The sequence below is a fragment of the Lolium rigidum genome, chromosome 3 (genome assembly GCF_022539505.1).
Source record: "Lolium rigidum isolate FL_2022 chromosome 3, APGP_CSIRO_Lrig_0.1, whole genome shotgun sequence".
Taxonomy (NCBI): domain Eukaryota; kingdom Viridiplantae; phylum Streptophyta; class Magnoliopsida; order Poales; family Poaceae; genus Lolium; species Lolium rigidum.
The window spans coordinates 94,009,764-94,037,597 of record NC_061510.1 but is presented as its reverse complement, the minus strand read 5'-3'; the positions used below and the strand labels follow the sequence as shown (position 1 = coordinate 94,037,597).

The 27,834-nt window shown below is 47.7% G+C and overlaps 1 protein-coding gene across 1 annotated transcript; it reads right to left on the bottom strand.

Annotated features, from left to right (window-relative positions):
* Positions 1 to 7,235: 7,235 nt before the first annotated feature.
* LOC124700923 (serine/threonine-protein kinase WAG1-like) lies at positions 7,236 to 8,844 on the bottom strand. Its single transcript, XM_047232982.1, has one exon. It carries the CDS (start codon positions 8,799 to 8,801, stop codon positions 7,236 to 7,238), a length of 1,566 nt encoding a protein of 521 aa, XP_047088938.1. The 5' UTR covers positions 8,802 to 8,844.
* Positions 8,845 to 27,834: the final 18,990 nt, after the last annotated feature.

Sequence of the window (27,834 nt, the reverse complement as noted above, 5' to 3'; positions counted from 1 at the left end):
GCACTAGAAAAATAGTACGAGTTAAAACTACCAAAGAGATGTGCAAAATTAGGAACGCCGGAAGAAAGGATGATAGTGCTAACCGTTGGATAGATGAATGCCCTTATTCTTGTTAAAATGGTGGAGAAAAATTAGTGATTTATTGGAGTGTGAGAGGTGCAAAAATTTTGTGTGTGAGAGGAAGAACAGGAAAGGAGCCGGCCAGGGGACGACCGAGGGACGGGCTCGATCGATGATGATATAGGGAACCCTTTGGTACCGGTTCGTGTTACAAACCGGTACCAAAGGTCCTGCCCGGGCCCCACCAAGCGTCTGACAGATGGCCGAAGACATTTCGTACCGGTTCCTAACACGAACCGGTACGAAAGCCCCTAAAGAACCGGTGCCAATGCTCCTCGCACGCCTGAGCCCGCGAACCGGTGCAGATTGCCCCATTGGCACCGGTTCGTAAGGGAACCGGTACCAATGGCTTAGATGGATGCCCCATTTTCCACTAGTGGTTGAATGTCAATTAGGAGGAGGAGGCGATGGAATCTTCTCTCAGATCACGGTGCGCCCTCGTCTCATCTCATGCTTAATGACAGCAGCAATACTTTGCAGTCGATCCCAGCTGAGACAAAAAAAAAACTCATATGATAATGCCCGATCCCTCTGCATTATTATTAGATCGTGGTGCTCCTCGTGCCTAACGGTAGAGAATTGTTAACTGGAATTGCTTCGATTTTCTTTTCGCTGAACTAACTGGCAGGAAGCAGCATGGCCGGCACAATCGGTTAAATCTCTGTGATGCCTCTGAAACCATATTATACTCCAGTGGAATATGTACAGCTTGAGAATGAATGGACGGATACCTCAAGTGGCAAGAACCCAATAGCTAGTTCGGCAAACTGCGATAGCAGCGGTTAAGATGATCGTGCATTGTCACTTAACAGATTTAACCATGTTCGTCAGAGCATCTTTGTGAGGCCAAAAGCCAAGGGGATATACTGCTGCAAAGACGTTTTGGGGTTCAGAGCAAAGTGAAGGGGGCAGAAGGGAAAGGAAGAAAGCGCAGCGGGAATGTTCATTTTGTGCGGTACGTTTCCGTTCGTTGTGAAACGAAGCGCATGTCACGCGCGCTCGATCCGCTAGCTGCTTCTTCTTCCACCGGAATAAAGCTGCACTGCATGCATCCGCGTGTTCCTCCTCTCCTTTTCGATCGATTTTTCTTCCTCCTCCGTATCCGTAGCACCATACGCAATGGGATCTGCTATTCCCCAGATCACCAACATGAGCACGTTGCCGTAGCTCGCACATTAATGATCCATGGCCACACGACCTGCAGCCTCGTCCAAGCTGAGATGCCACGAGATCGAAAGGAAGCATCGATCGATCATCCACTCGTACTTTCTAGATATAATAAGTCAGAGAATTACACGCCAAAAAGAAGTCAGAGAATTAATGGACGAAAGATTAATTCTACATTAAGACAAGGAGGATGGTCCATATATGATTAACACTTACTACTACATTCGTTCTAAAATAAGTATCACAGTTCTGTTTACATACGGATGCTTTTTTCGAGAAAAAATATATTAATATTGCAAACATATAAATTACACAAAGCCTCTTCAACCACGCTGGGAGGAGGAGGAGGCCCCCGCCGCCGACGCTCTAAGGATGAGAGCCCGCCACCACCATTTGGGTTCCTCCAACGACGGTACGGTACGGATATGGGGGGGGGTGGTGAGAGGGGGCGGCGGTGGGTAGAGCAGCCCCTAGGAGTGACGCGAGGGACCTTTGTTATCCTCAGAACGTAGTAGCTGGTAGGGCATTTAATCTAAACGTATTTTTGTTTTAGATCCATCTGTATGATAAGGTTGCAACATTTACATTTTTTACAGAGTACAAACTTAGGACGAGATATTGCTTGCTAGAGAAAGAAAACCGGACTGTGTGTGTAGGCTCTCCATGCAGGTGACGCGTCGCCGGCCGTGCCTCGTGCTGGATCGATCCCACTGCTAAGCCGGCCGGCGGTTGAATCTACCCCTCTCGATTATTGCGGTTCTGGGTGCAGCCGTTGATTAATCGTTGCATTACATTGGGAATTCCATTCATATGGTGTGAAGTAGCGAGATGCGGTACTAGTGTGCATGCACCGATCGATATTCCCCAGAGACTTGATGAATCAGCATATGTTTATAAGGGTGTTGCGTACGGCATATTTCTTTAAGTACACTCCAATGAGCATGCACTAATTTGCTAATGCTCGATCATACGTATGCTCTTATCTTCCCCTCGTTCACATTTCAAATTTCCTGCAGCAGCAACGAGATCAACTGAGCGGTCGGTTCTCTGAACGTGTTCAGCTAATCAACTGCCATGCATCGATCTGCTGACATTTACTTCCTGCAAGCCCCAAGCTCCAACGAAGGCCTCTGACATGACGATTGACAAAAGTGTAACCGGTGAACTGAGGCTCTCCTCGCACATCTCCGGTTATGAACAGTAGGGGAACTCGCTCGCTCACATCACATGGACGCATGAATTTCAGGCGCTGCGCGTGCTCCCCTGAAAGAAAGGAAGGCAAACAAAGACAAAGGTTTGCATCGAGGACAATGGATAGATAGACTGATGCAGTGCACTGCGTGGGAGTGCGGGAAAGTAATCACCCCCGCAAAAGGCACATTCTCCGGCCAGCCATGTATCTTTTGATCAAGCCAGCCCTAGCTTTCACCTTTAACCTGCACTGCACTCGGCTGTGTGTTATCTTCAAGCGTTGGCGCCTCTCCCGGGACTGGAGACGAGCGCTTTACAGGTTTATTCGCATGCATCGTACCCGTCGTCTCGTCGTCCTCGACGATCGTCTGGCCATGGCACAGGGACCGCCATGGCAATGGCATGGTGTGGTGCACACTGCGAGCCTGGCCTCTGATGCCCCGACGGCGTGGCGCGTTGGGGATCCCGCGATCTCTGCGACCTCAACACCTGCTACGTATACGCGCGTTGGAGTATATCTGTAATGCTTCTGCTGCTCGCATGTCTCGCTTTCGGCTTTCGCTGTCGCTCCGGTGCTCCGGCAACTCTCGCTTTCACCTCGACAAGGATGAAAGGGATGCCAAGATACATACATAAGTGTGCGAGCAAGATTATTTAGATATCATACATGTGTGTACGTACAGTCCCCCACACTCCACTAAGTTCATGCATCAACGAACTATCTCTTCACAGCCCAATCATTGGATAAATCTAACAGAAAATGCCAACCACTTGCAAAGGAAATGCGTCTTCTCCAATCTACACTTGTATTCGTCAAAACTGAAAAGAAACACTCCCCAGAGGACTAGTAACGAGGGCAGTTTCATGCCGGTCGATCCGCTAGGCATGAATTTAGGTTTCTTTTTGCTAGTTCTCTATCGATTAATTAAGAATTAACTTAGAACTCGGCTGACTTGGGGATTACTGGATTTGCGCCGTGCTTCTCTGTATCGTTCCAATTTTATCGGATGTCCCCGAAGGGACTTTGCCCCGTGCTTCTGTGCATCGAAGAGTTGCACATGTGCTTCCAATTATACATGGTGTTGCAATTGCAATCGAGTTTTCCTAGTTGCATTTTTTTCTTATATTAATATCGCGTAGATACCCATTACACCCAGCCTCTGCAACAACATCATGCCCTGATAACATAAAGGATGCACACAACTAAAAAAGATAGAAGAATTACAAAAAAGAAAAGCCCCGCTACAGAGATCGAAAACTCTAAACATCAACTCTAACACCACCAAGACAACGCCAGAAGATCAGCTTCTCCATAAGCGACGCCTCCAAGAAGGAAACAGTGCACAAACGCTGTCATCGCCCGATCACAGATCTTAGGTTTTCACCCTGAAGAAAGTCCTCTCTCTCAAAAAAATGCCTTCAACACGAACATTGCCAGGCATAACCAGTTAAGGCCAGACCTTGGATTTTCACCCTGAAAGATAGAACTCTGAACTTCTCCTGTGTAGTTGCCCCCACATACAAGTCGATGTTCGAAGTCACGTAGCTACAAGCCAATTCCACCTCACCACCAAGACCCGACCACCGTTGCTCTTCCACCGACCTTAGCTTTCATGACCTTCTCCGCCAGCACCATGGAAAGAAAACTCCATAATATTAACAGCTAGCAGAGCTTCGAAGCGCTCCCTCTGAAACCAAACGGTCAGATAAAAAACATGGGTGCGCATGACCAAAAGCACCCAATCCAGCAATCTTCAGGCATTGATCGCACAATGAATTTTGCCGACAGGGCCTTCCGGAACATGACAATCCAGCCAACCCGGCAGGAAGAAGCATCCGACCGATCTTCACTTGGAGCGAGAGGAATCCTAGGACAACCACCATTATTCATGCCAAACCGAGAAAAAAGACGAGACACGCAAATACGATGCCTTCGACAAGGTAACGACGTCAAGTGACGTCACCATCATCCACCAAGACCGAGGTCGAGGTACGGTTCTCACTGGCTGCCCCTTCACTCCAAAATCATCCCTGTCAGGATCCTCACCGCCACCTGCAGAGCCGGAACTGCCGGGAATAGCCATGGCCGGACCTGGACATGTAGTGCCAGATCCGCCGCCTCCCATGCCCCTGCCGACCTCCCGACGACCACCACCGCAAAACTGACATGGGGGAGGACCACCACAGGCAGGGGACACTGCCAAGACCTCTGCACGACGGCGAGCCGCCGCGCCAAGCGACCTCCAACGCCGTGCAACATATCTGACCATTGAGCCCCGCACCTTGGCTGCCTCGCTGCCCCGAGCAGACCACGACCACCGCCGCTGAGCGCGCCGTAGATGTCGGCGAGCCGCCTCTCGCTCGCCCCGAGCCACCACCTTGCCCCGAACCCACCGGCTCGTCCTCCACTCCCGACCGCTGTCGTCCCCCACGAGGCGGCCGACCCCCACGCATGAAACCAGGACCCCCGACCACCTTTGGTAGCGGGGGGCCGCCACCGCCGCCGAGGAGGCCAGCGACGGCAGCGGCAGGGACGGCTTCGATGGGGCGCCCTCCGGTGGCCCGCGATTTCTCGCCCCTGGCGTCGCTTAAACCTATGATCTAGCTATGAAAGCATAGGGTGAAAACCTATGGTCTAGCTATGATCAGGGTGACGACGGGGTTATGCTCTGTTTTCTTCTTGGAGGCGTCGCTTTTGGAGAAGATGGATTTCTGGTGCTGCATTTGTGGTGTTTGATTCGCTGCCACAAGGAATAGATCTCTGTAGTGGGATTATTTTATGTAATTCTTTTTTTTTGGTTGTGTGCATCCGTGTTGCCATTAGGATACTGCGTTGTTGTAGAGGCTATGTCTAATTGGTATCTTCTTGATATTAATATATACTCTTTATCGAAAAAACTAAAATTGGCTGATGCCATATGACCGAGAATTAAAATTTCTCCAATCTCAATAGGGTAAAGGATAATAAAAGCCATTAAAATTCCATCTGGAAGATTGGACCATCGATAAAAGCCAACTAGTAGCAGGATCTTATCTTGTTGATGGGATCCAAATAAACGGGTTTTATGCGGGAGTAGGTAGATGGTATGACACCAAAGACCAATAAGGATACGCCCTGCAGTGCAGGTTATCATTTCCGCAATGGAATCTGCTTAAGCTCGACCTTTTCTTTCATTTCCTATCATAGTGTTATAAAAATAAAACAAATTGCATTTTGTTAGTTTATAATATCAAAATATAAAGAATAAATCAAAAAAGAAATAAGTCGAAGATAGAAGAGCTCAGATTCTAAATGAAGAAATGGAAACTCGAAAAGGATCCTTCTCTCGATAAATCTTGAATTAGCCACGTCAATTTCTAAGGTATCTTACCTTCGTAGGTGAAGAACTAGATTAGCTAGCTAGCACGATCAGGATTCTGAGCACTTCCCTCCTACCGCTGTCGCCACCCCGAATGCATCGCCTGGCAAAGTCGGTGTGGTGCCGCGTCGGCGGTGGATCTCCTCAGATGGTGTTCGGGTCGCAGCGGCCATAGCCGCTCCAGCATCTCTAAAGATATGTTACGGGGCACGACAACCAGGGTGGCCCGACAAGCTTGCGGCATGCGGCGCGAGTGGTGATGGCATGGTGCATACATGCCCAGTCTAGGTCTACATGGGTTGGGACAAGTCGCGGCCTACATAGTCTGATGCACCTCCTAGACCCCACCAACACCACCGGACCTGGGCTAGGCCTGCAGCATGAGGAAGCCGGGGGTATTGGCCCGAGCATCGTGGTGGTGGCCTACAACTCTGCTAAGGGTGGTCATCCGACTAGTTGTGGCGGATCTCATGATCCCACATCTAGCCCTGGCGGCAAGTTGGGGAGGTGAGGTTGTCGGTGAAAATCGAGCTTTGATTCCATTCATGATACGCGATCGCAGCGTCTACGGCCCTTCATCAAGGTTGTTGGCGTTGCGGCGGGTGTCCCTAGTGAGATACCCTTGCTCCGACTCTGGTCATGGCAGTTGATGGCGGCATATACACGTCGTTATTTTGTTGAAGGAATCGCCGTTGCGGTCAACATCCACTCGCTCGTGCTACTTCGGAGGAAACCCTAGATCTGGGTATGCTGGATCAGATGATAGCTGCGCTTTCGGCGTTGCTATCCCTCATGTGGGCATATTTTTAGTATTTTCTTTGCAATGCTCTTTTGAATAATGTAAATAAATAATATTGTGTGCATCATTTTGAATTTTGATGTAAAGATCGGGGTCTACCTTCATTTTCTTTAGAAAAAAAAAACTAGACAGATTAAGTATTAGTGATCAACACGCATGGTGCATGTGTGCGACAAAGTCGTGATCGCATCGATCCGCGGAGGGAGAAGGTCCAGCAGAACCAATTCAGAGAAGGGGACATGCAGTCAAACTGGAACTTGATGCTCGGACCTGGATTTAACTTGTGACGGCAACTAGTCAATCTGTCAGAGCTGAATCCACATACAGTACTGTAATAGGCACAGATGATCTGATAATTATGAGAAAACAAATCTGGGTGAACAAGGGATGAAGTTTCTCCATATACGGGCACGGATCAAACCACATGTCAACGCAGTGACATATACATCGCCTCGATCTTTGTACAAACTACAAAGCTCCTCCTCAGCCTCCAACTCGATCAGAACCCACACCACTCTATAGTCTTCTATGCACATGTCACGAAACCTAAACGAACAAAATTAAAACGAACTCACACCAACGACAGACAAGAACAGATTTCATGGTTTCAGCTTGCTCGTCCTCGTCCTCTTGCATCGGCTCTCCTGATTCCAGCTCATGAGCTTGCAGAAGACCCCCTGCCGCTCCTCGACACTCGACCTCCTGCCGAAGCTGCTGCTCTTCTTGAAGCTACTGGCTTTCTTGAAGCTGCTGCCGCCCAAGCTGTTCCAGCTCCCGAGCTTCGCGCCTGCGACGGCGGCGGTGGGAGACGCGGCGTCGGCCTCCGGCACAAGCGGCGGCGTCACGCACCGTATGAGCGCCCAGTCCACGCCGGCGAAGAACGGGTGCCTCTTGATCTCGGCGGCGCCGCGCGCGGCGCCCATGCGCCGCCGCGGGTCCCTCTCGAGCAGCCTGCCGATGAGGTCCCGCAGCTGCGCCGCGGCCTCCGCGTCGCCGTCGAGCTTCGGGTACGTCACCTGCTTCGACAGGATGTTCTTCAGCGTCACGTCCTTGGCGGCGCCCTTGAACGGCGTGCGCCCGTACACCAGCTCGTACAGGAACACCCCGAACGCCCACCAGTCCACGCCGTTACCGTGCCCGCTCCCGCTCACGAGCTCCGGCGCCAGGTACTCGTGCGTGCCCACGCAGTCCCTGGAGCTCGCGGCCGTCGGTTCGGCCACGAACTCGAACCGCTCCTTCGCGTCAACGTCGGCATCCTCCTCGTCGCTGCCGCCCTTGGCGGATCCGAAGCACGACGGCAGGAAGCTCCTCTTGCGGCGTCGGCTCGGCTGCCGCACCTGTCGGCGGCGGACGGAAGGCTCCACGGACGCTGGGAGCGCGAGGTCGAAGTCAGAGAGCACGACGTGCCCGTCGCCTCGGAGCAGGACGTTCTCCGGCTTGAGGTCGCGGTACACGAACCCGAGCACGTGCAGGTACTCGATAGCGAGCAGCACCTCGGCGGCGTAGAACCTCGCAGCGGCGACGGGCAGGCGGCCTCCGGGGCGGCGGCGGAGCACCGAGTGCAGGTCGCCCCCGGCGCAGTAGTCCATGAGGAAGCACGCGTAGCGCCCGGCATCGAGGCGCGCGTAGAGGGTGGGCACGAAGGGGTGGTCGAGCGCGGAGAGGACGCGGGACTCGGCGAGGACGTGGCAGACGCGTGACGGGTCGTCGTCGCGGAGGTCGACGACCTTGAGCGCGAAGAGCGGGGAGGCCGGCGGCGAGGACTTGAGGCGGCAGAGGAAGACCCGCGCGAGGTGTCCGTGGCCGAGCTCGCGGATGAGGTGCAGGTGGGCCAGGCGGAGGACGCCGTCAGGGGTGGTGGCGCGGGCGGCGGCGAGGTGCGTCCAGTGTGGGGATGCGGATGACGAGTGCGGCCGTGGCGAGAGAGAGGTGGACGAAGAGAAGGACGGCAGGGAGAGCGAGCTCCGCGCGCTGAAGGTGGTGGCGGTGGTGAAGGAGGAGGTGGACGCGGAGGCGGTGGAGGTGAAGGAGAGGTCCAGCGCGCCGGCGCCGGCGTCTGCGATGGACGGCGGGAAGTGCGGCGAAATGTCGGAGTAGAGAGGGGACGGCGGCGCGGGCTCATGGATATCCATTGACGGAGGAGGATGTGGTGCTTCCATGTGCATGGCGGCGAGACCACGAGAGTGGGAGAGGCAACGGAAGACGGGAGGAATGGTTTGTGTGACGCGCGGTTGGGTTTATAAAGGCGTTGAGCGCAGAATGATGCGGGGGACTAAAATGCTACAGCCACAAAAAATACTTACGAACAAGGAAATGTGCTACCGTAAATCGACCCGATCAAATCTCCTCAAGAAAGCATGCCGATCGAATCACAAATCTTCATAATTCGCAAAAAAAAATCACAAATCTTCATTACACAACGTTTTTTTTTTCGAGGGTGACGGGAAAAAAACTCCCCACCGTTTGTTATTCCATAACTCGAAAATGGTCAAGCAGCCGATCTGTATGTACACAAGGGGAAGTAGGGGGGGGGGGGGGGGAGGTATGATCATCCTAGCTGTCCCACAGGCGGGAGAGGATGTAGGATCATTACACAACGTTTTCATGAATACGAGTAATATCATTTGAGAAAAAACATTGATCGCAAAATATGTGTAGACATTCTACAACAATTGGAACGCGCCCAGGTAGCAGCCTAAAAAAAACATATGCAACATGTTCCCATCAGAGCAGCAAATCTGAGGAATATAAACCCCAACATATGCAACATGAAGAACCAATTTGTGAAACAATATTAACAATGCACACAATAACTAAGGAACATATTTGCAACATGAGAAAATCCCTGGAAGCGTACACCTAAGATACATATTGTAACATGATGTGCATGCAATAAACACCATGTGTTCTTAATTACAACCTATCGAAAAATCTTTAATTATTGCTAAACTCTCACCATCACCAATGGATGCATAAACTTTGTAGATTTCGATCATGTTGTGCACAAATTCGGATCGCCACAACCACCCGAGCGATATCGAGTGACACCAGACCAAATCCACTCGTAAGCATAGTTTAGCCAGACCCCGTGACATACATGGCGAGCCCATCGACCTTCACCTTGGGTAGAGCATGAGAAGCAACCAACAAGAACGACCAGTGTAGCTGCAAGCGAAGGGCGGTAAACCAGCACTAAGAACTAGGAAGCAACATCGAATTCGATAGTGCATAACGCAAGGAGGGCGGATGAGCATCAACCGAAATAGCAGGAATAGAGGATGAGCAGCAATGAGTGAAGACGGAAGAGTGATGGAGATCCCAGTGTGAGTGATAGCTCAATTCAATGAATCAGCCAAGTGATTTTAGTCATTCTCTTCATTATTTTTATGGATGCATTCACAATTCTTTTAGACTGCAAATCACATAAGGAAGATCTATATGGATAGTTGTTTATGTTCACATTTGATTCTATTTTGGTACAAGTATGGAGCAGGTTGCCCGCTTATTACATGGTCACATAGATAGGTTGGAATTTTCCGCTTAAGTGAGTACCATGTGAGCGGAATAGACAGAACTCAGACGACAATTGGGGAACACACGTACGACCCCCCTCATGTCGCTCCCCAGGGAGACACCATGGGCCCCAAACCCTAGCGCCGCTAGCCCTCCCCCGTGCCCTCTCTCCCGCCGCTGCCGTCGGCGCTAGCCACGGTGGCGGCAGGCCTCCGCGCCAAGCGTGCGCGGGGGGTTGATGGAGGTGGCGGCCAGCGGTGGCGGCCGCTGGTTTTGACGTGCTCCGTGTTTAGGGCGGCGACTCTGGACGAGCAGCGGCGGCTCCTCCTCCACGGCCTCTGGCAATGGATGGTGGCGGCTGTTGGATCTTGTGCACGCCTAGATCCATCGTCGGCTTCACTTGGCGACACGAGGAAGGGGGCGGCGATTTGCGGGGCGAGGATGGTGTGGTTGCAGCGGTCGCCGTCCAACAAGTCCTCCTTCATCGTTGTTGGCCAGCGGATGGCGGCGTGGGGGCCTGTACGTCTGCTTCGAGCTTGAAGGTGGTGGTCCTAGGGTTCTTCTTCTGCAATGATGAAGACCTACCGGATGCCGATCCTTTTTCATCTAGCCGGAGTATTGAGTTTTGGAAGGCTCCGCCGGCGAATGGAACAACGCATCTTTTGCCTGGAGTTTGCTGGTTCAGGTGGTATTCGGTCGCGCGCACCCATGCTTTTATTTCGACCGTTTGGTTCTGGAGGGAGCGGCGTGAAGCTCTTTTCGGTGTTGACAACAAGTGACATTGGGTCCACGGTGAAGTCAGAAGAAGAGAATATAATGAAGGCCGGATGGGAGGACTAGCTAAGGGAGGTTCAATTCTCTACGTTGTTGAGGGACTTGCTTGGTGTTCCGGGCTTCACAGGAGTGGTATGAAAGTGAGGGCGACAACACATGTGAAGTTCAAAGTCCTACCTTTCATGTGAAAACCCAAGGTCTAGCCTTAACTGGTTGTGCCTGGCAATGACCTTGTTGGAGGCATTGTTTTGAGAGCAGGAACTATCTTCAGGGTGAAACCCTAAGATCTTTGGTCAGGCGAAGACGGTGCTGGAGCACTGTTCCCTTCTGGGAAGTGTCACTTTTAGAGAGTCTGTATTTCAGGTGTTATCTTGGTGGTGGATGTATTGCTGTTGTTAGGCCTAGGATACTGTAGTGGGACTTTTGTTTCTTAGTTTTTTTTTTTGGTTGTGTGCATCCGTACTGCCATTAGGGTGTTGCATTGTTGCAGAAGCTGAGTGTAATTGGTATCTTTTGATATTAATATATCTCTTTATCGAAAAAACTGAGTAAACAAGTACAAGAATATCATGGGGTGAAACCCATTTGCCATAATTATGAGGGTACCATATTGTCATCTCTTGAAGCCAGATCCTCCCTCTTATTTGAGGGACGTTTACAACGTATACTGATTCCGAGACACAGCTATGAGTCACTAATTGAAAGTGTTATGACATGGAACTCCAATGGGGGTAGATTACAGTCCGGTTGAGAGATCACTCATGAGTGAAGGTTCCTCTACTAGGGTGTGCAAGCAAAATGTTTTTATCGATTACTCAACTTTGCATGCACCTTGTATTGTGGGGTTGATGTGACGAGTTTATCGAATCTTGTGAGTAAAGTGAATAATCTCTGTAGAGTTTCAAACTGTTTGAATAGCCTTGTACATGGTCGCGGACAACTAGTAAGGCCACATTAAACTTAAAAACAAGTTTTTTTTATAGAAATATACGTTTTGAAAATTTAGATGTTGGAATCATACAATGGTTGTTGTTAACACCCGGATTTTTAAGTCCAGATGCCTATTATGCCATTCCTCGCAATCCCAGGAATATTGTTTTTGCGAGACATAATAGATTGATATCACAACACAGTACTTTTTCTGCGGCTTCAACTCCCGCAACTTCGAGGTTGTTCTCCATGGTCTGGAGCCAATCATCTGCGTCAAGTGGCTCTTCAGTCTTGCTGAACATTGGAGGGTTGGTGTTCTGAAAATTCTTCAGTTTCGATCCAGGGTGATCGTGGTTTCCGTGGCCTTGATTGTTCTAAGCTATCTGTTGCAGTGCGGCAATGTTAGCTTGGCGTTCAGCTCTTTCGATTTCTCGGTCTGCCATCATCGTCTGCAGCATCTGCATCATGGCATCCTGGGTGGCGTTGCGGGTTGGTGGGGCCATCTGAACATTGAGGTAGATGATAAGATAAGAGGGAAATTTCTAGGGTTTGTTTTGTTAAAGTTTAAAAGGTTCATAAGTTGAAAACTTGAGTAGTGTTGCGGGGGTAAGAACCAACAACACTTTTTCATTCATACCAAACATCACATATTACAAAGCTAACACACCGTTGGTTTGAAGAACCATTCATTCGCTCTACGATACAAGGGGATCCTGATACAACTCACACCTACTTAAGTGCTGGGGTGATACTACTTTTCAGTGTGGAATTCTTCGTCTTCACGTGTAATGTGCTTGGCGAGAGGCGAGGACGTTGTCCAAATCCCTGCGGGTTTTGTACATCCTGAAGTCCTGGTGTGCTACATAGGGGTTCATCTCCGTGTGTGGTGGCATGGTCATCGATCTTCCCATGGAGTCATGTCTTGGGTAGTAGATGAAGCGAGTGTTCTTGATCTTGTTCTCATTTTGTCCACACAGACGGGAAATTGCTTCTTGCATAGCTCGACTAGTCCTTCCTTCCAAGTGTTGCCCGTTACGGAAAACCGGATGGTTTCCCATACCGGGGCTCCAAGCTTTCTTCGTAGATCCGTAGAAACTTCCCACCGAGGTGGTTCTCCGGAGTGGTTGTTGAGGGGTATTCCGAAGAACTCGGGATACGGGTGTCCTAGATATTCCACTAGTTGCTTCAAATCCTTTTCGAACCTTAGGTCGCCTCCGGGACCAAGCTGATAGAACTCCCATTGGTACTCCATCTGTGAGCAATTAGGATAAGTAAGTTAAAGAAATAGTCAAGTGTGCAAAATTTTAGGTAGGCTTGCAAAGAAAGTAGAGTATAGATTTCTCATTTTTGAAAAAAAAAAGATCTCAAGGATAAGAGTAAGAACAAGTTTTCACAAATATTCACTTCATTGGTTTTTGAAACTAAGTTTTTCAGACGTCCATTCTAACTAGGGTCTCCTAAGGTCAAACAATGGCTCTGATACCAACTTGTCAACACCCGGATTTTTAAGTCCAGATGCCTATTATGCCATTCCTCGCAATCCCAGGAATATTGTTTTTCCGAGACATAATAGATTGATATCACAACACATCATTCATTACAACACATAATCGTCTTACAAATAAAGGATCACATGATCCAGTCTCATTACAATACTAGAAGTTCTATTGATCCATTACATAACACATAGCGGAAGCGAAATAGCGTAATAGTAGTCCATCTATTCCACAGGCAACTGTTGACGTCAGGAGTGATCCTAGTTGTCGTAGATGTCCTGCTGTCCTTCTTCCGGGTTCTGGTACTCGTCTTCATAGTCTGGCCATTTGAATAGCCAGGGACACAGCCATGAGTACTTTAAAGTACTCGCAAACTAATACTAGTGAAAGCATTATCAACTATAGTAAAGGGGTTCTAAGCTCTAGTTTCATTTGCATAAAGCCAGTTTTATTTCATAAGCACTTTAATAAACAAAACCCCTTCATTTGCCTAACTTACTCAAGTGGGAACATTAGTGTCATTCCCATAACTCCGTTGTGATTCAAAGTCAAAGTCACCTTTCAATTCAAATCACAAGTCACCATTCATATTTTTAGAAAAGTTCTGATGACGGAACAGTATGGCATTTCCAACTGTCCATGACCGCGGACGCGGCTATTCGAATAGGTTAAACTCTGCAGAGGTTGTACACTTGTGCCACAACAATTGCAATAGTTCGTCGGTGGTAACTGGCCCCGATTTATCGTACGCAAGTACGCGAACTACCAATCCTAACCTTTCATTTACATACCCTAGTATAGGCACCTCTCCCCATGAGCTTGGCCTCCCGAGTGAAGACAGAGACGGTCAGCCGGGAACCGCACGGAGGCTTGGGCCGGACATTCACCTCATTTCACGTCATTTCACATAATTCCTTTTGTTGTAGAGGCAGCCTCCGGCATAACCCCGATGACGCTTGTTTTAGAGGGAACCCATACTAAGACACGTAAATTTCCGGCTAAGCCTTACCCGAGATTCAGGTATTGTGGGGGTACTTGTAAAATTGGAATGGTATCGCATCCGAACCCAACCATCAGTTTTTGGTAAGTTTCCCCAAGTCATTCACAAGTCATATTCACCTTCAAAATCTTTCAATAGAATGACTCATCATTCCAAGGTTTTCAAAGTCATTGGTTTTCACAAGTTCCCATCTATAGTAGTCAATTTTAGCTTAGCACTAGCAACTAGTCATAAGGGGTGCTAAGCAACTTGGATTGCTCTAGGCTAAGTTTGATACTCTTGCACTACTCCATAACTAAACTAAGTGAATCATGAATCAAAAATTACTTTGATAAACAAAATTTGGTAAAGCTTGTAAAGTAAAAACTTGGGATAGGAGCATTAAGCATAAAATAAAAGTAATGGTGCCTTGCTCTTGTAGAGCTTTGCATTAGTTTAGTTGCATTGGTAATAGCTTGCCTTGATTGTTGAGGTGATCAAAGTGTTCTTCTTCTTCCTCTTGGTAGAAGACCTCTTCCTCTTGATAGTCTCCGGTACTAGCGTCTATAAACGAATACGAGGATACAATCACCAAACAACACTTAAGTAATCTTAATTAGCCTTATTGGCTCACACAAAAGATCTAGCATCACTATTTAACATTTATTCCCAAATTATGCTAGGGTTTCCTTATTTAATGTTAGGAGAATAAGTTCCTCTCATTGAAAATTGGAATTAGGGTTTATCTTTGGTTTGGAGAAATAATTTCCTCTCATTAAGATTTAATCTTCTCAATAACCAGGGATGATCACATGTTGACCAAGGTTAACACTTCACACTTATCATTTGAGAAAAATAATTTAAATGAGATTCATCATCTCATGCGATTTAAATAACCATTGTAAATTAAAAAGCTATTTTGATTTAAATTCCACAAGTGAGCAAATATGAGATCATGCAACTAAGGACCTCACATTACTGCATAACACTTGGGAAAGTGATTTAAATGAGGTGCTACACCTTATAGATTTAAAACCCTAAAATTTGAAATTGATTTAAATGAGCTAGTATTGACTACATAGCCAATTTTTGAATCTAGCCCATGATCATGTACAGAACCCATATCATATTTTTGCATAGTAAATTAGAGTTTTTGAAAAGTGAATTATAGCAATTGGATTCACTTCAAAATTCAAAATGGTTGATTTTCTATATTTATTTGAATACTGAAAAGTCTCTGTTTTGTTATTTTTGCTATTCAAAATCTACACAAGGTATGGGGTTGAATCCAGTGGCGTTAGTTAGAGCATTTCGTGGGCTTTCCAACAATATAAGGTTGGTTCAAATTGGTTGAGTAGATTCGAAGCTATTTGAATTTGAAACACAGCATCAGTAAAGAATTTGACCAAGCCTATTTATTCCAGATTTGAAAAGGTGGGCCTGCGCGGGAAAATTTAACGGGCCGGCCCAGTAACGCTTCAGCGCTAGGTGGGCTGTCTAAAGGTGGAGCCTACATGTCAGTGTGTTTTAAAACACCGAAACGGTATGGGGTGAGCTGCGCCGTTCGATTAAAAAGGGGATCGACGGGCGAGGTTTATCACCTTCCTCGACACCGCCCGTCGGGGACGAAACCCTACCGGCGGCAGAGGGGGTCGGCGGCGGCGTGCTCGGGCGCCGGCAGGACTCGAGCCGAGGCGGGCGATCGAACGAGGGAGACGACGGCGAGGCGGAGGGTGGTCGCGGCAGGGCTTGGGGTGGAGGAGATCAACGGCGTCGCTGAGCTACGGTGGCGGTAGACTCCGGCCAAATTGCGGCGACGTGGTGGCTAATGTGGTGCAGCAAGAGGTCGAGGAGATCGAGGAGAAGGAGGGGAGGCCGATGGTATGCTTGAATCGCTCGGGGAGGGGCTCTATTTATAGTTGCACTAGGTGGCCGTGGGGTGCTGTGGGGGTCGTCGACGGCGATGGCTGTCCAGGGCGCGAAGGGGCAAGCTAGGGAGCGCAGGAGGTAGGCGACGGCTAGGCGGAGCTAACGCGCGTGAAGGGACAGCAGAGGGAGGACGAGAGCGTGCCTGCGACGCTCGAGTTCCTGCAAGTACGGCGCGCGGCAGTTCTTGGATCATGGCGACGGCGACGTTTCCTCCGCGAGTCGGAGAGCATGTCTACGGGGTAGAGATGAGGGTGGTGGTGCTTGACGCAGGCGTAGGGATGCAGGGGTGGGCTGAGGCGACTGCACGCGTGCGTGCTCTGGCGCGTCCAGGAGGTGCCCGTGCGCGCTCACCGCGTGGCCTGGCATGGTTCTGGCGTGTCTGGGCGCGAGGTGTTCCGGCCAATGTCGTGCGATCCTTTAGCTGGGAAGGGTACTGGCGTGAGTAGGAGAGTGTAGGCGACTCATTTGACATGGTGAGAGGGAGAGATGAGGGCCAGAGAGAAATGGAGTGAGTGTGGCCGGCATGGGTACGGCATGGTTGCAAAAGTGATCATGTCTCCATTTTAAACAAAGCAAATGGGCTGGGATGATGCAGAAGAGGTACATGAAGGTTGATGATCACAAAGTTAAAGTGGTGGAGGCTAAAAACCAGTGTGTAATAGAGTGTATGGCAAAATCAGATTGTTGCCTGCCACCTGTTCGATGAAATGGCCGCATGGGAAAATTATTTAAATTTTGAAATTCTTTTTGGTGCACTTCATTTATATAATTAATGTGATAGAAAGGTGGTGGTGTTGTTCATTTTGGGGTTGATTTGCAAGTTTCCAAAATTGGGGTCATCTTCACTTTGTTTCAAAGTCCTCTCATGTCAATTCTATTCTGGTCAACCTGGTCAAAGTCAGCACTAGTGGTCAACATAAAAGTTGTTCACCTTGACATGGTCTTGGATGACATGGCAAGAGTTGGTCAAGTTTAGTTTAAGAAAAGTCAAAACCAGAGGGGTAAAGTGGTGAAGATTTTATAAAATGGCCATATGACCATTATCATATGTAGGTTGAATTTGAATTCATTTTTGATTCAAATTGGGTTTCTTTGATGCATTTGTGTTTGTTTATGATATATAAGAGTTTTACAAACCATAGATCTAGCAATGGTGGCCTTTGGTGAAGATTTGCATAATTGGCCAAGGTGTATGTGAGGGAAAAATGGGATTTTCTCACTAATTGATTTCTCTTTATTTGATTTGACTTTTCTTGACTCTAAAGTGATTCTTATTAGTTTAGAAACATTTCCAAACTATTGAAACCATTCCAAATGGTCTAGTTCAAAGATTTGCAAAAATGGCCAAAACACATAAGAGGTGATATGTCAAATTTCATTATTCTTGTAAATTGTTCCCCTTGCTTTACTTAGGCATGGGTTAGGGTCAATTTAGTGTTATATTAGGTTTAGAGATGGTTTCACACCATTTGTTCAAGGTTTGAAGTCATAGGTCAAGGTTTGGTAAAAAGGCTATGTGTCACATATGTCTTGATGCATATGTTGTATTTGATTTTCAATTTGACTTGGCTTGAACCAATTGGTGTTGTTGAGTGTTGAAATGGTATAGAGGAGTGATCCAACCATTCACAACAAGTCCTAGGGTCAAGATTCTTAAATTCACAAATTTGCTATTTTACTCTCATATGCCTCTATGGCATTTTTAGTTTTTTTTTATTTTCTTTGGTTTCATTTTGGATTTGGTTTGAGAAGTACTAGGTAAGGTGTAAGAAGGTTTTCCAAACCTCTAAACAAAGTAGAAAGGTCTAGGGTAAAGATTTATAAAAAAATAGCCATAGGCACATATACCTTTTTCTTATTTAATTTCCTTTTATTTTATTTTAACTTGGGTGGTGAAAAGAGGAGTGAGGTTTAGGGTTTAAGATCATTTCAAATACTAATAACAAGCAATCATGGCAATTGCACAAGGATTAAGCAAGATCACTATGTATCAAACTTAAGTTAATAAAAGTTTTTGTTGGTTCCAAAATTTGGAACAAGGGAAATTCATTTGTTTTGTTTTTTTGAAAATTTTGGGATGTTACAGTTGTGCTACAATGGTTGATGATAGAATGTTTGAAGAAGGGGTGTTACTCATGAGGGACATGAACCCTGATGTTATGACTAAATTGAAAATAGATCATGGTTTTTTAAAAAAACATGTTTTCGCAGGATTTCAAATCTATCTTATGTTATATCTACACGAGAAACTAATCTCTAGTCAACAAATGAAACATAGTATAGCAACCCTTCCTCTAGAGTAAGTCATACAAAAGTATACTCCTATACCCAGTTGTGGATAGATTGCGGGTACATTCAAATATCATCACCTAGCTTATTAACTTGTTTAGACATGGAAGCGTGGAATCTGCATGGAAGACGTGTACACCGACGTCTTTGTGAACTAGGATGTTTTTCAGTCACGTGTTTTTTTCGAAATGGGAGATATTACCCCAGCCTCTGCATCAAAATGATGCACACAACCATTTTTATTAATAATCCTTAAGTATCAAGATTCAAACTTTCATACAAGTTGAAGTTATGCACACTAACAACCTGATCATGGGATTGTTGTAGTATGCATAATGGGTATTTCTGGCAGCTAGCCCAGAATCCTCACATATATGCATTGTAAAAAAAAGGATGGGGGAACGCTCGACACCCCTTAGGGTCAGGTACAATACATGAGCTACCGTATATACAGTCTAACATGCATGAGTCTATATGTATTTACATGTGATTATATTTCGATACAAGTGCGGAGCGGGCATACATTGCCCGTTTATTACACGGCCACAAAGATATATAGGACACACTTGACCATGAAGGTGAACCAACGAACAACCAATGCCAATGGGGACAAACCTCTTGCATAAACCTTTTATAATATATTGTTTCCTTACATCTTAAGATAGACAATAAACACTAGATACTTCTATGAAAATACTTGTTAGATTAGAAACTTTCGAACTCTATAAAAGATATTTAAGGAAAATGAAATAGAAACAAACACAGAAATGTATGGATAATTCATCCAAGTGTCGTACTTAAATATGTATATACATGCAATTTGATTTTGCGCTTACTATTTTAGATCTATTTGAGAGGATTTGTCACATGAAAAAATTGAGTAGTTCCACCGGCCCATCATGGAAAAAAGGCACAAAGGTGAGATCGTTATTTAATTGCATAGTACAACTAACCAATATATGGGAATACCCATCTCAAAATATAATCAAACTAATATATAGATAACCGAAGTTGAAAGAAATGCCATAAAAATATCATTTCAAAACCAAACTCAATTATAATTTATGTTTATTTTAATTACATGTGTTAGTATGTAAAATCAATAATACCATGTCATTTATTTATCAACATTGCCATATAATTTACTGTGATAAATGTATTAAAATTAAATTAACTAGTTGAAATCATATGTTGATACAAAAAAATTTTATAAAAAAATAAAAAAATTCACTATAAACAAGAAATGACCTTTTGGTTTAACTTGTCTCTAGCCCATATGTTGCTAGTATCGATTGTGGACATAAGGGGGAGAATAATTGTATGAGATGAACAATAGTAGATAGGGCAAAAAAATATTACAGGGGGTGGCATCAATGATAGCGGTGAATGATAACATAAGTGTAATCACAAATTTATTAAATTAGGGAATTAGGGAATTCATTTGACAAATATGAAGTTTTGAAGAGTCCATTCGAAGGACGGTAATCAAATTGTAGATTTATTTCTGGTACTGTGGGTACCGCTGCTTTGCTGGTGTGAGTACTTCACTGAGGTAATAGACAGGGCGTTGTACGCCATGAACTTTCCCTTGTTCCACACGCTTGACTACGAGCACAGTGCTGACAACTCGACTAGTTGCTGCGATATAGAGTAACATCGGATCCCTGTCGTGTGGAGTAACGAGGACCGGAGAGGTCAACAAAACTTTCTTTAGATTGTCGAAAGCGTCTTGTGTTTCTGCTGTCCACTCGAATTTTTCTGATTTCTTCATCAACTGATAGAAGGGCAGAACCTTTTCTCCTAATTTTGCAATGAACCTGCTGAGGGCTGTCACTCGTCCTGCTAACTGTTGCACCTGCAGTAAAGTTCTTGGTGGCTCCATGTCGAGAACGCCTTTGATCTTTAAGCGATTAGCTTCTATTCCTCTGGCTGAAATAAAGTACCTCAGTACTTGGCCTCGTGGTACCCCGAAAAAGCATTTCTTCGGGTTCAGCTTGATTTTGTAACGGTCGAGGTTATCGAAGGTTTCTCTCAAGTCGTCGATGAGCGTCACAACATTTCTGGTCTTGATGACGATGTCGTCGATATAGACCTCGATATTCCGGCCAATCTGATCTCCGAGGCAGGCTTGCATACACCTTTGATAGGTTGGGCCCGCGTTTTTTAACCCGAAAGTCATGACGTTGTAGTAGTAAACACCATGCGGTGTGATGAATGTTGTCAACTCCTGGTCTTCTTCTTTGAGCTTGATTTGATTATAACCTGAGTAAGCGTCTAAAAAATAGAGGCGATCACAGCCTGCCGAGGAGTCGACTATTTGATCGATGCGAGGCAACGGGAAATGATCCTTCGGGCAATTCTTGTTAATGCTCGTGAAGTCGATCCACATACGAAGAGCTGTCGTATATTTCTTCGGCAACATGACTGGGTTAGCTACCCATTTGGCTTCCTTGAGCTCTCGAATAATCCCGGCTTTGCGGAGCCGACTAACTTCTTCTCCAATGAATTTTCTTTTTGGTTCCAAAAAAGGACGCAGCGTCTGCTGTACAGGCTTGGCTTTGGGGGTCAACATTGAGGGCGTGCTCAGCGAGTTCCCTGGGAATACCTGGCATGTCGGATGGTTTCCATGTAAATATTCACAGCGCTCACAGAGGAACTCGATGAGTGTGCCTTCCTATGCGATAGTAAGATTAGCCGATGAATTGATTGTTTTCTTCGGATCAGAGGGATGCACTTGATGCTTTTTTGCTTCGTTGGCGGCGTCAAACTCGTCGAACTTTGTGTTCCGATTGTCGGCAGGTGGCTGCGTATGGTCAGTGAGTACGTCTAGTGCATTGAGCTCTTCTCTGACTCTGAATTTGGAGGCGATCTTCTGAAATCCTTGTCACAGTTATAGGAACGAGAAAAGCTTCCATGAACAGTTATTGTAGTCCCGTTATTGCCTGGCATCTTCAGTTTCAAATACGCATAATGAGGAACTGCCATAAACTTGGCAAATGCTGGTCGGCCGAGGATTGCGTGGTACTGCGATTCCCAATCTACTACCTCGAACTCGAGTCTCTCCTTCCTGAAATTGCTGGGTGTACCAAAGACAACGTCCAGCGAGATCTTGCCAAGAGGATATTCGTGTCGGGCCGGTCGGGCCGGGATCATGCTGTGGAAGCTAGTGTCAGATTCTTTTAACACATCGGCTGTTAGATCCATCGCCTTCATTGTGCTTGCAAACAAGAGGTTTAAACCACTTCCTCCATCCATGAACACATTGCTCATGTTGTATCCTCCGATCTGTGCTTCAAGGACCAGGGCGGCGTGACCGGGCCTTGGGACGGTTGTCGGATGATTTGCCCTGCTAAGCATGATGTTTTAATCTGACCAGTCAATATATTCGGGCACAGTCGCCATAGCCACTTCTGCAAGCTTTATCTCCCGGGAAAACTTCTTGGGTTCCCTTTTTGAAACGCTGGCCTTGTGAATCATGTTCACATGCCCTCGAGACACAGGGTAGACTTCAGCTGGCACGTAGATATCTTCAGTTGGCACATACTGCTGTTGTTGTGGCTGAGCATAGGTAGTCGTTCCTCCTTTTATCGGGCACGCCTTTGCTTCTGAATTAGATCCTAGCACCTCACACAACTTCTGAATATCAAGGAACTGCCAACAATCTTTGAGTAGATGTGATGCCTTCTCAATATTGTTTTTTGGGTCGATGTAAGTATGCAAGTAACATGGAGCAACAAGTTGTTCTGCAGCTGGCAGGTAAGGCGCCTGAGGGAGGCGATCATGTCGGCCGTGACTTCTGTCTAATTGCGCATTGTAACATCCTTCGCCATGATGATAGGAACAGCTTGCGGCTCGGTCAATTGCCTCGTAATGAAGATCCCTTCTCCTCTTCCGGTGCTCCTGCCTGCTCCCACTACTACTAAGATTTCTCTAGATGCTTACGTCGTTGTTGTTGAACGAAAATGGCGAAGGAACGACGATTGTTGGAACTGAAGTCCTTTCCAAGCCTAGCACGCCTGAGCCCGGAAGTCGAAGGAAACCTCCAGAGTCGATGATGAAGTGAACTCCACCGAACGTTGAGTCCATGTCGCCGCATAACTCCGAAGGAGTTGGACGCGACGCATCGTTGCATGGAGTAAACTCGAAGGATCCGCAACGAACTGGGTCCCTTGAGCCTAAGGGCGTTGGAGATGATGGTGTTGGTGACGTCAGCAAGAATGCATCCGATGTGACCGGAGCAGCCGATGACGTGCCTTGTGCCGACAAGTTTCCCATAGACGGCGCCAATTGACGAGGGTGCTCCCCAGCAATTCCCACCATGAGGGGCTTAGGGTTGACAGAATCCTGCAGGCTGACACGAGACATCGGATACCAAACAAACGGGGAGAGAGATTTACCCAGGTTCGGGACCCTCGGCGAGGTAAAACCCTTACTTCCTGCTTCTCTGATCTTGATTATCGAATATATCAGGTTACAATGGAGTAGCCGATAGGCTGTGGTTGTTGTCTTGTCGAGAGGCTAAGAATCTAGGGTTCTCGCTCTTGACTTGCGGTGAATCTATGTGTTGAAGTTGTGTCTGGGCAGACCCTCTCCTGGCCCTTATATAGCAGGCCAGGTCCCAAGAGTTCTGTCCGGACTCGACTAGGTTACAAAAAGATCTACTCTAATCTTTCCTTGTATAGCGTATTCTTGCCTTGTTCATCAAGAATCCTTCTTTGGGTGAGTCTCCTTTACTGGAACCGATGTATAGGCCCACCTTGGCGGTTGGGCAATCTTCAGGGGCTCCTGGTTGGGCCGGAGGAGGTAGTCTAATGTTGGTTACCCAAAGGGTAATGCCCACATCAATGTTTGTCTATAATACTATGCGTACCCTCTCCCAAGAGGCAAACTGCCATAGCATGGAGGGGTAGACTAGACATGCAAGCGTTGATCAGAGTTAGTCTGGTAGCCGAGGACATCATCTTGGACATCCACGGGTCAGCACGCTTGCCCACCTTGTCCATTAGAGGACCCCAGTCCGCTGCTGTCAAAGCTCGGTCACTGACCGGAAAGCCCAGGTAGGTGAAGGGGAAGGACCCTTGCTTGCAGTTGAACATATGAGCGATCTTGAGACCCCCTCATCCTCCAACCCAAGCACCATGACCTCACTTTTGTGGAAATTGATACGGAGGCCCGACATGCTCTCAAAGCACATCAAAATGTATTTCAGGTCGGCTACTGCTAGATCATTCGGCTGGATCATGATGATACTGTCATCTGCGTATTGCAAATGGGCGACTCCCCTAGGAATCAGGTGCGGGACCACACCCGCAATGTGGCCCGCCTCTCTAGCCTTATACAGGATTACGGCTGGGGCGTCTACGATGTAGTCAAAGAGGAGAGGAGAAAGGGGGTCTACCTGGCGCACCCCTCGGCTGTTACGAAAGTAATTACCGATATCTTCGTTAAAGGCGATAGCAGTCTGGCCCCTCAAGAGTCCGAGACCAAACCCATAGCACTGTGGACCTAGGAAGGTTCGAAGCCTTTGCCCAGTAACAACTCACGGAGGAAGGGCCAGTTCACCCGGTAATAGGCTTTCTCAGAATCTAGCTTCTGGAAAGCTCCCCTATGTTTCCTGCATTTAGATTCATGGATAACCTCTTGAAGATATAGGACTCCCTCATGAATGTGTCGACCCGTGATAAACGCTGACTGAGATCTACTAATAGTTCTATGTGCAACAGGAGAAAGCCGAATAGCATACGCCTTAGCGACAAATTTGAAAATAACGTTAATCAACGCAATAGGTCTTAACTACTTAATGTACTCCGCCCCGGGGACCTTAGGGATAAGTGAAAGAATGCGAAAATTGAGCCTAGAAATGTCCACTCTCCCTAGAGCAAAACCATTCACGATGTCCAGGATCAAGGGCTTCACTAGGTGCCAGAAACGCTTGAATAAAGCGACAGGGAAGCCATGTGGCCCCGGAGCCGTGTCGACTTTCATACTAGCCAGAACCACATCAGTTTCTTCCCTCGAGAAGGCAATCATGAGGTTATCATTATTCTCATCAGACACACGCCCCGACGCGTGCCAGATGGTTGGATTAAGGTGAAAGAGGTTTTGATCCCCCTTGGCCCCCATAAGCACGTGATAGAAATCATAAATATGCTGCTGGAGGGCCAGGGGTTCAACAATGATCCCCAAATCAATGTTCAGGCGAGTAATGGCACATTTACGCCACCGCCCATTGGAAAAGACATGGAAAAATGCAGTGTTGGCATCCCCCTTGGTTAGCCAATCCACCCGACTCCGTTGACGCCAATATTACTCCTCCACCTTCGACAGATGGGTGGGTTGATTCTCCAGGTGATAACGAAGGGCCCATCCCTGCCGTCGAGGGCTTGAATATGAGCCAGAATCTCCGCCTTGAAATCATGATTTTCCTTGCCGAGGTTGCCCCCCAGCCTTTCAAGAATTGTCTCAAACCCACCGAGACGCGTTGCCACCGCTCAATGGGATCGGGACAGTTCCCCACCTCGAACATTAGGTCACGCCATTTAGCAGAGACTAACTCCCCAAAGCCAGGTCTCTCAAGCCACTCTTTCTCAAAAGAAGAAATGAGGGCTCTGTTTCCTGAACTCCTCCTCGGAGCTGAGAATCAACGGGGAGTGGTCGGGACCAATAATGGTATCCGCCATCAAAGAACAGAGAGGGAATAAAGTCTCCCAATCTGCTGAAATGAAAACCCTGTCAAGCACACAACGAACCGGGTTCAATTGGCGGGTAGTCCACGTATACCGCGCCCCAGTCCTACGGACTTCCCTATGGGCGAGGTTGGCGACACACTCATTGAAACGATGGACCCGAGGCCAGCCAATATTGTCGTTGTTTTTGTCATATGATCCCCTAATCATATTAAAGTCCCGTCCCACCACCAGAGGAAGAGGGCAAGCCCCAACGGCCAGCGAGAGCTCGCTAAGGAATTCAGGAGATTTGCGGTGATCAGCCGGCCCATACACGACAAACAAGGACCAGTCCTTGGAAGTGTCAAGTTTCCGCACGTCAACATGGATGAAGAAGGTGCCCGAGTACCATCCCAGGACATCGAAAGCATCCTCGTTCACCCCTAGTAGCATCCCCCCGGATCGCCCCAACGCCGGGGTGTGATGCCAAGCAAACTTGCCCAAGGGGTCAATACCCCTTAGGTCTGCATGCGAGAAGGACGACTTCATCGTCTCCTGAAGGCCTACATAGTGTATAGATCTTGAATGGTCACGTAGGATGAAAAGGTTTTGTTATACATGCATGTTTCACTTCTGTCCAAACCGTAACGTTTTTTTTGCAGGTAGAAGATGATTATATTGAAAAACTGTTCATACAGAAAGATCCAGAAAATAGAAAAAATCCTCTGGCGGCCGCTGCGGCAGCGGGAGGGTGGGGAAACCCCGGATCCCGGCTTGTATATAGTCTACGCTTCGGTAGGGTTCCGGCCAGCGGCGCTGTGGAGGCGGTGGTGTTGTCAATGTCGGGTTCTGCGTTGGCGCCTCTCCCCTTCTGCGGCGGTGGTCTTCGGAGCTCTGCCGCGAGGTGTGCGACTCCCCTGCGCCCCTGGCTTCTTGGGCACTTGAAGAATAAGCCGGATTTCGTCGCCAGGCGGCGGATCTGTTGAAATATTGGGCCCACATTTGATGACCCATACTAGATTTCAGATTTTCCCTATAAATCTCAAAGCCCACTTAGTGGCAGCCTTGTGAGTTTGAGCCCAAGTTGGTGGCAGCTCACTAGGGAGTGGCAAGAGGTAGGAAGTTTAGTCCCACATGGAAAGTTGGGAGGAAGTTAGACCACCTTATAAGGTGGGTTGTTCCACCACTAGTAAGTGAGTGAGAATAGGAGTGCTACACGCGCGCTCCTCCTCCTCCTCGCTCGCTCGTCTCGTCTCGACTCGACTCGACTCGACTCGACACGCACGACGCGCGCCGCGCTCGTGGTGAGTGGATTGAGCCTCGAGCCGAGACTTTCCTTACTTTTTGCAGCTCAGGAAAACGAACAGAGTCCTAGACGGACACGTCGCAGTTAGTCGGTTTGGGTCGCTCCCGGATCGTGGGCTATCTGTAACCGACTCGAAACGTTCGTGCGACGTGGGCGTGGCCCACGTTGCCTAGGGTTTCCCGAGCCTATATAATCTCCTGCCCGGCTACCGCAGAAACACAGCCAATACACGAGTTAGGGTTTCCACCTCTCTCTGCTTGCGCCGCCATCGTAGCCTACTCCATCCCACGAGCCGACGTACATCGGCGAACGGGAGAGCAGGTCTCCGGAACCGCTCGTCCTTGCGATCCTGTACGGGAGAGGGCGAATTAGGTTTTTGGGAAGCGCTCGCGCGATCGCTCAAGCTCTTCATCACGGGTCGCCTTCCGTCCAAGTCGGGCGGTGCTGCCTACCGTCGTCTTCAACGCCGTCTACTTCGACCCGTCGTCCCTGTCGTCAACAACGTTGTCATCAACAACATTACTGGCTGCGACATCGTCCGCTACACCTCCACCGCCACCTCCGCCGGATCGGTACGTGCGACATATCTCGATCCGTTTAGCGATGGATGCTTTACCCTTGCTGCTGCTGCTACTCATGTTGATTAATGCATCTAGTATGTTCGAGTTTCACATGTTAGTAGTTGCTGTCATCATGTTTTATATTCTGGAATTAATCATGGAAATTGTGCCTAATTATCCAACAATCCAAAAACCTAACTCTAGGCAATTTCCTGAGTTAACAATGGCTGGTTTTGCTGATGCACTGAGGCCGGATAAGTTCACCGGTGTGCACTTTAAGAGGTGGCAAGTTAAGGCCATGCTCTGGCTTACTCATCTCGAAAGTGTTCGAAGTTAGTGATGGTTTACCTGAAGGAACTATATCTGACCAAGATCGAGAACAAGTTCAAGGAAAACAATACTCTCTTCGTCGGATGCGTTCTAGAGTATTCTTGTCGATCGTCATGTGTGATGTGTACATGCACATAACGAGATGGTAAAGAGCTACGGGATGCACTTGAATGCTAAATTCGGTGCAACCAATGCGAGCGAGTGAACCTGTACATCATGGAGAGCTTCCATGACATCGGGATGGTAAACAACCGTTCTATAGTCGAACAAGCTCATGATATACGAGTGCATTGCGAAAGAGCTTGAACTCCTTAAGTGTGCCTTACCCGACAAGTTTGTGGCTGGATGCATCATCGCTAAGTTGCCCCCTTCATGGAGGAACTTTGCCACAACTCTCAAACACAAGAGACAGGGAGATATCGGTTGA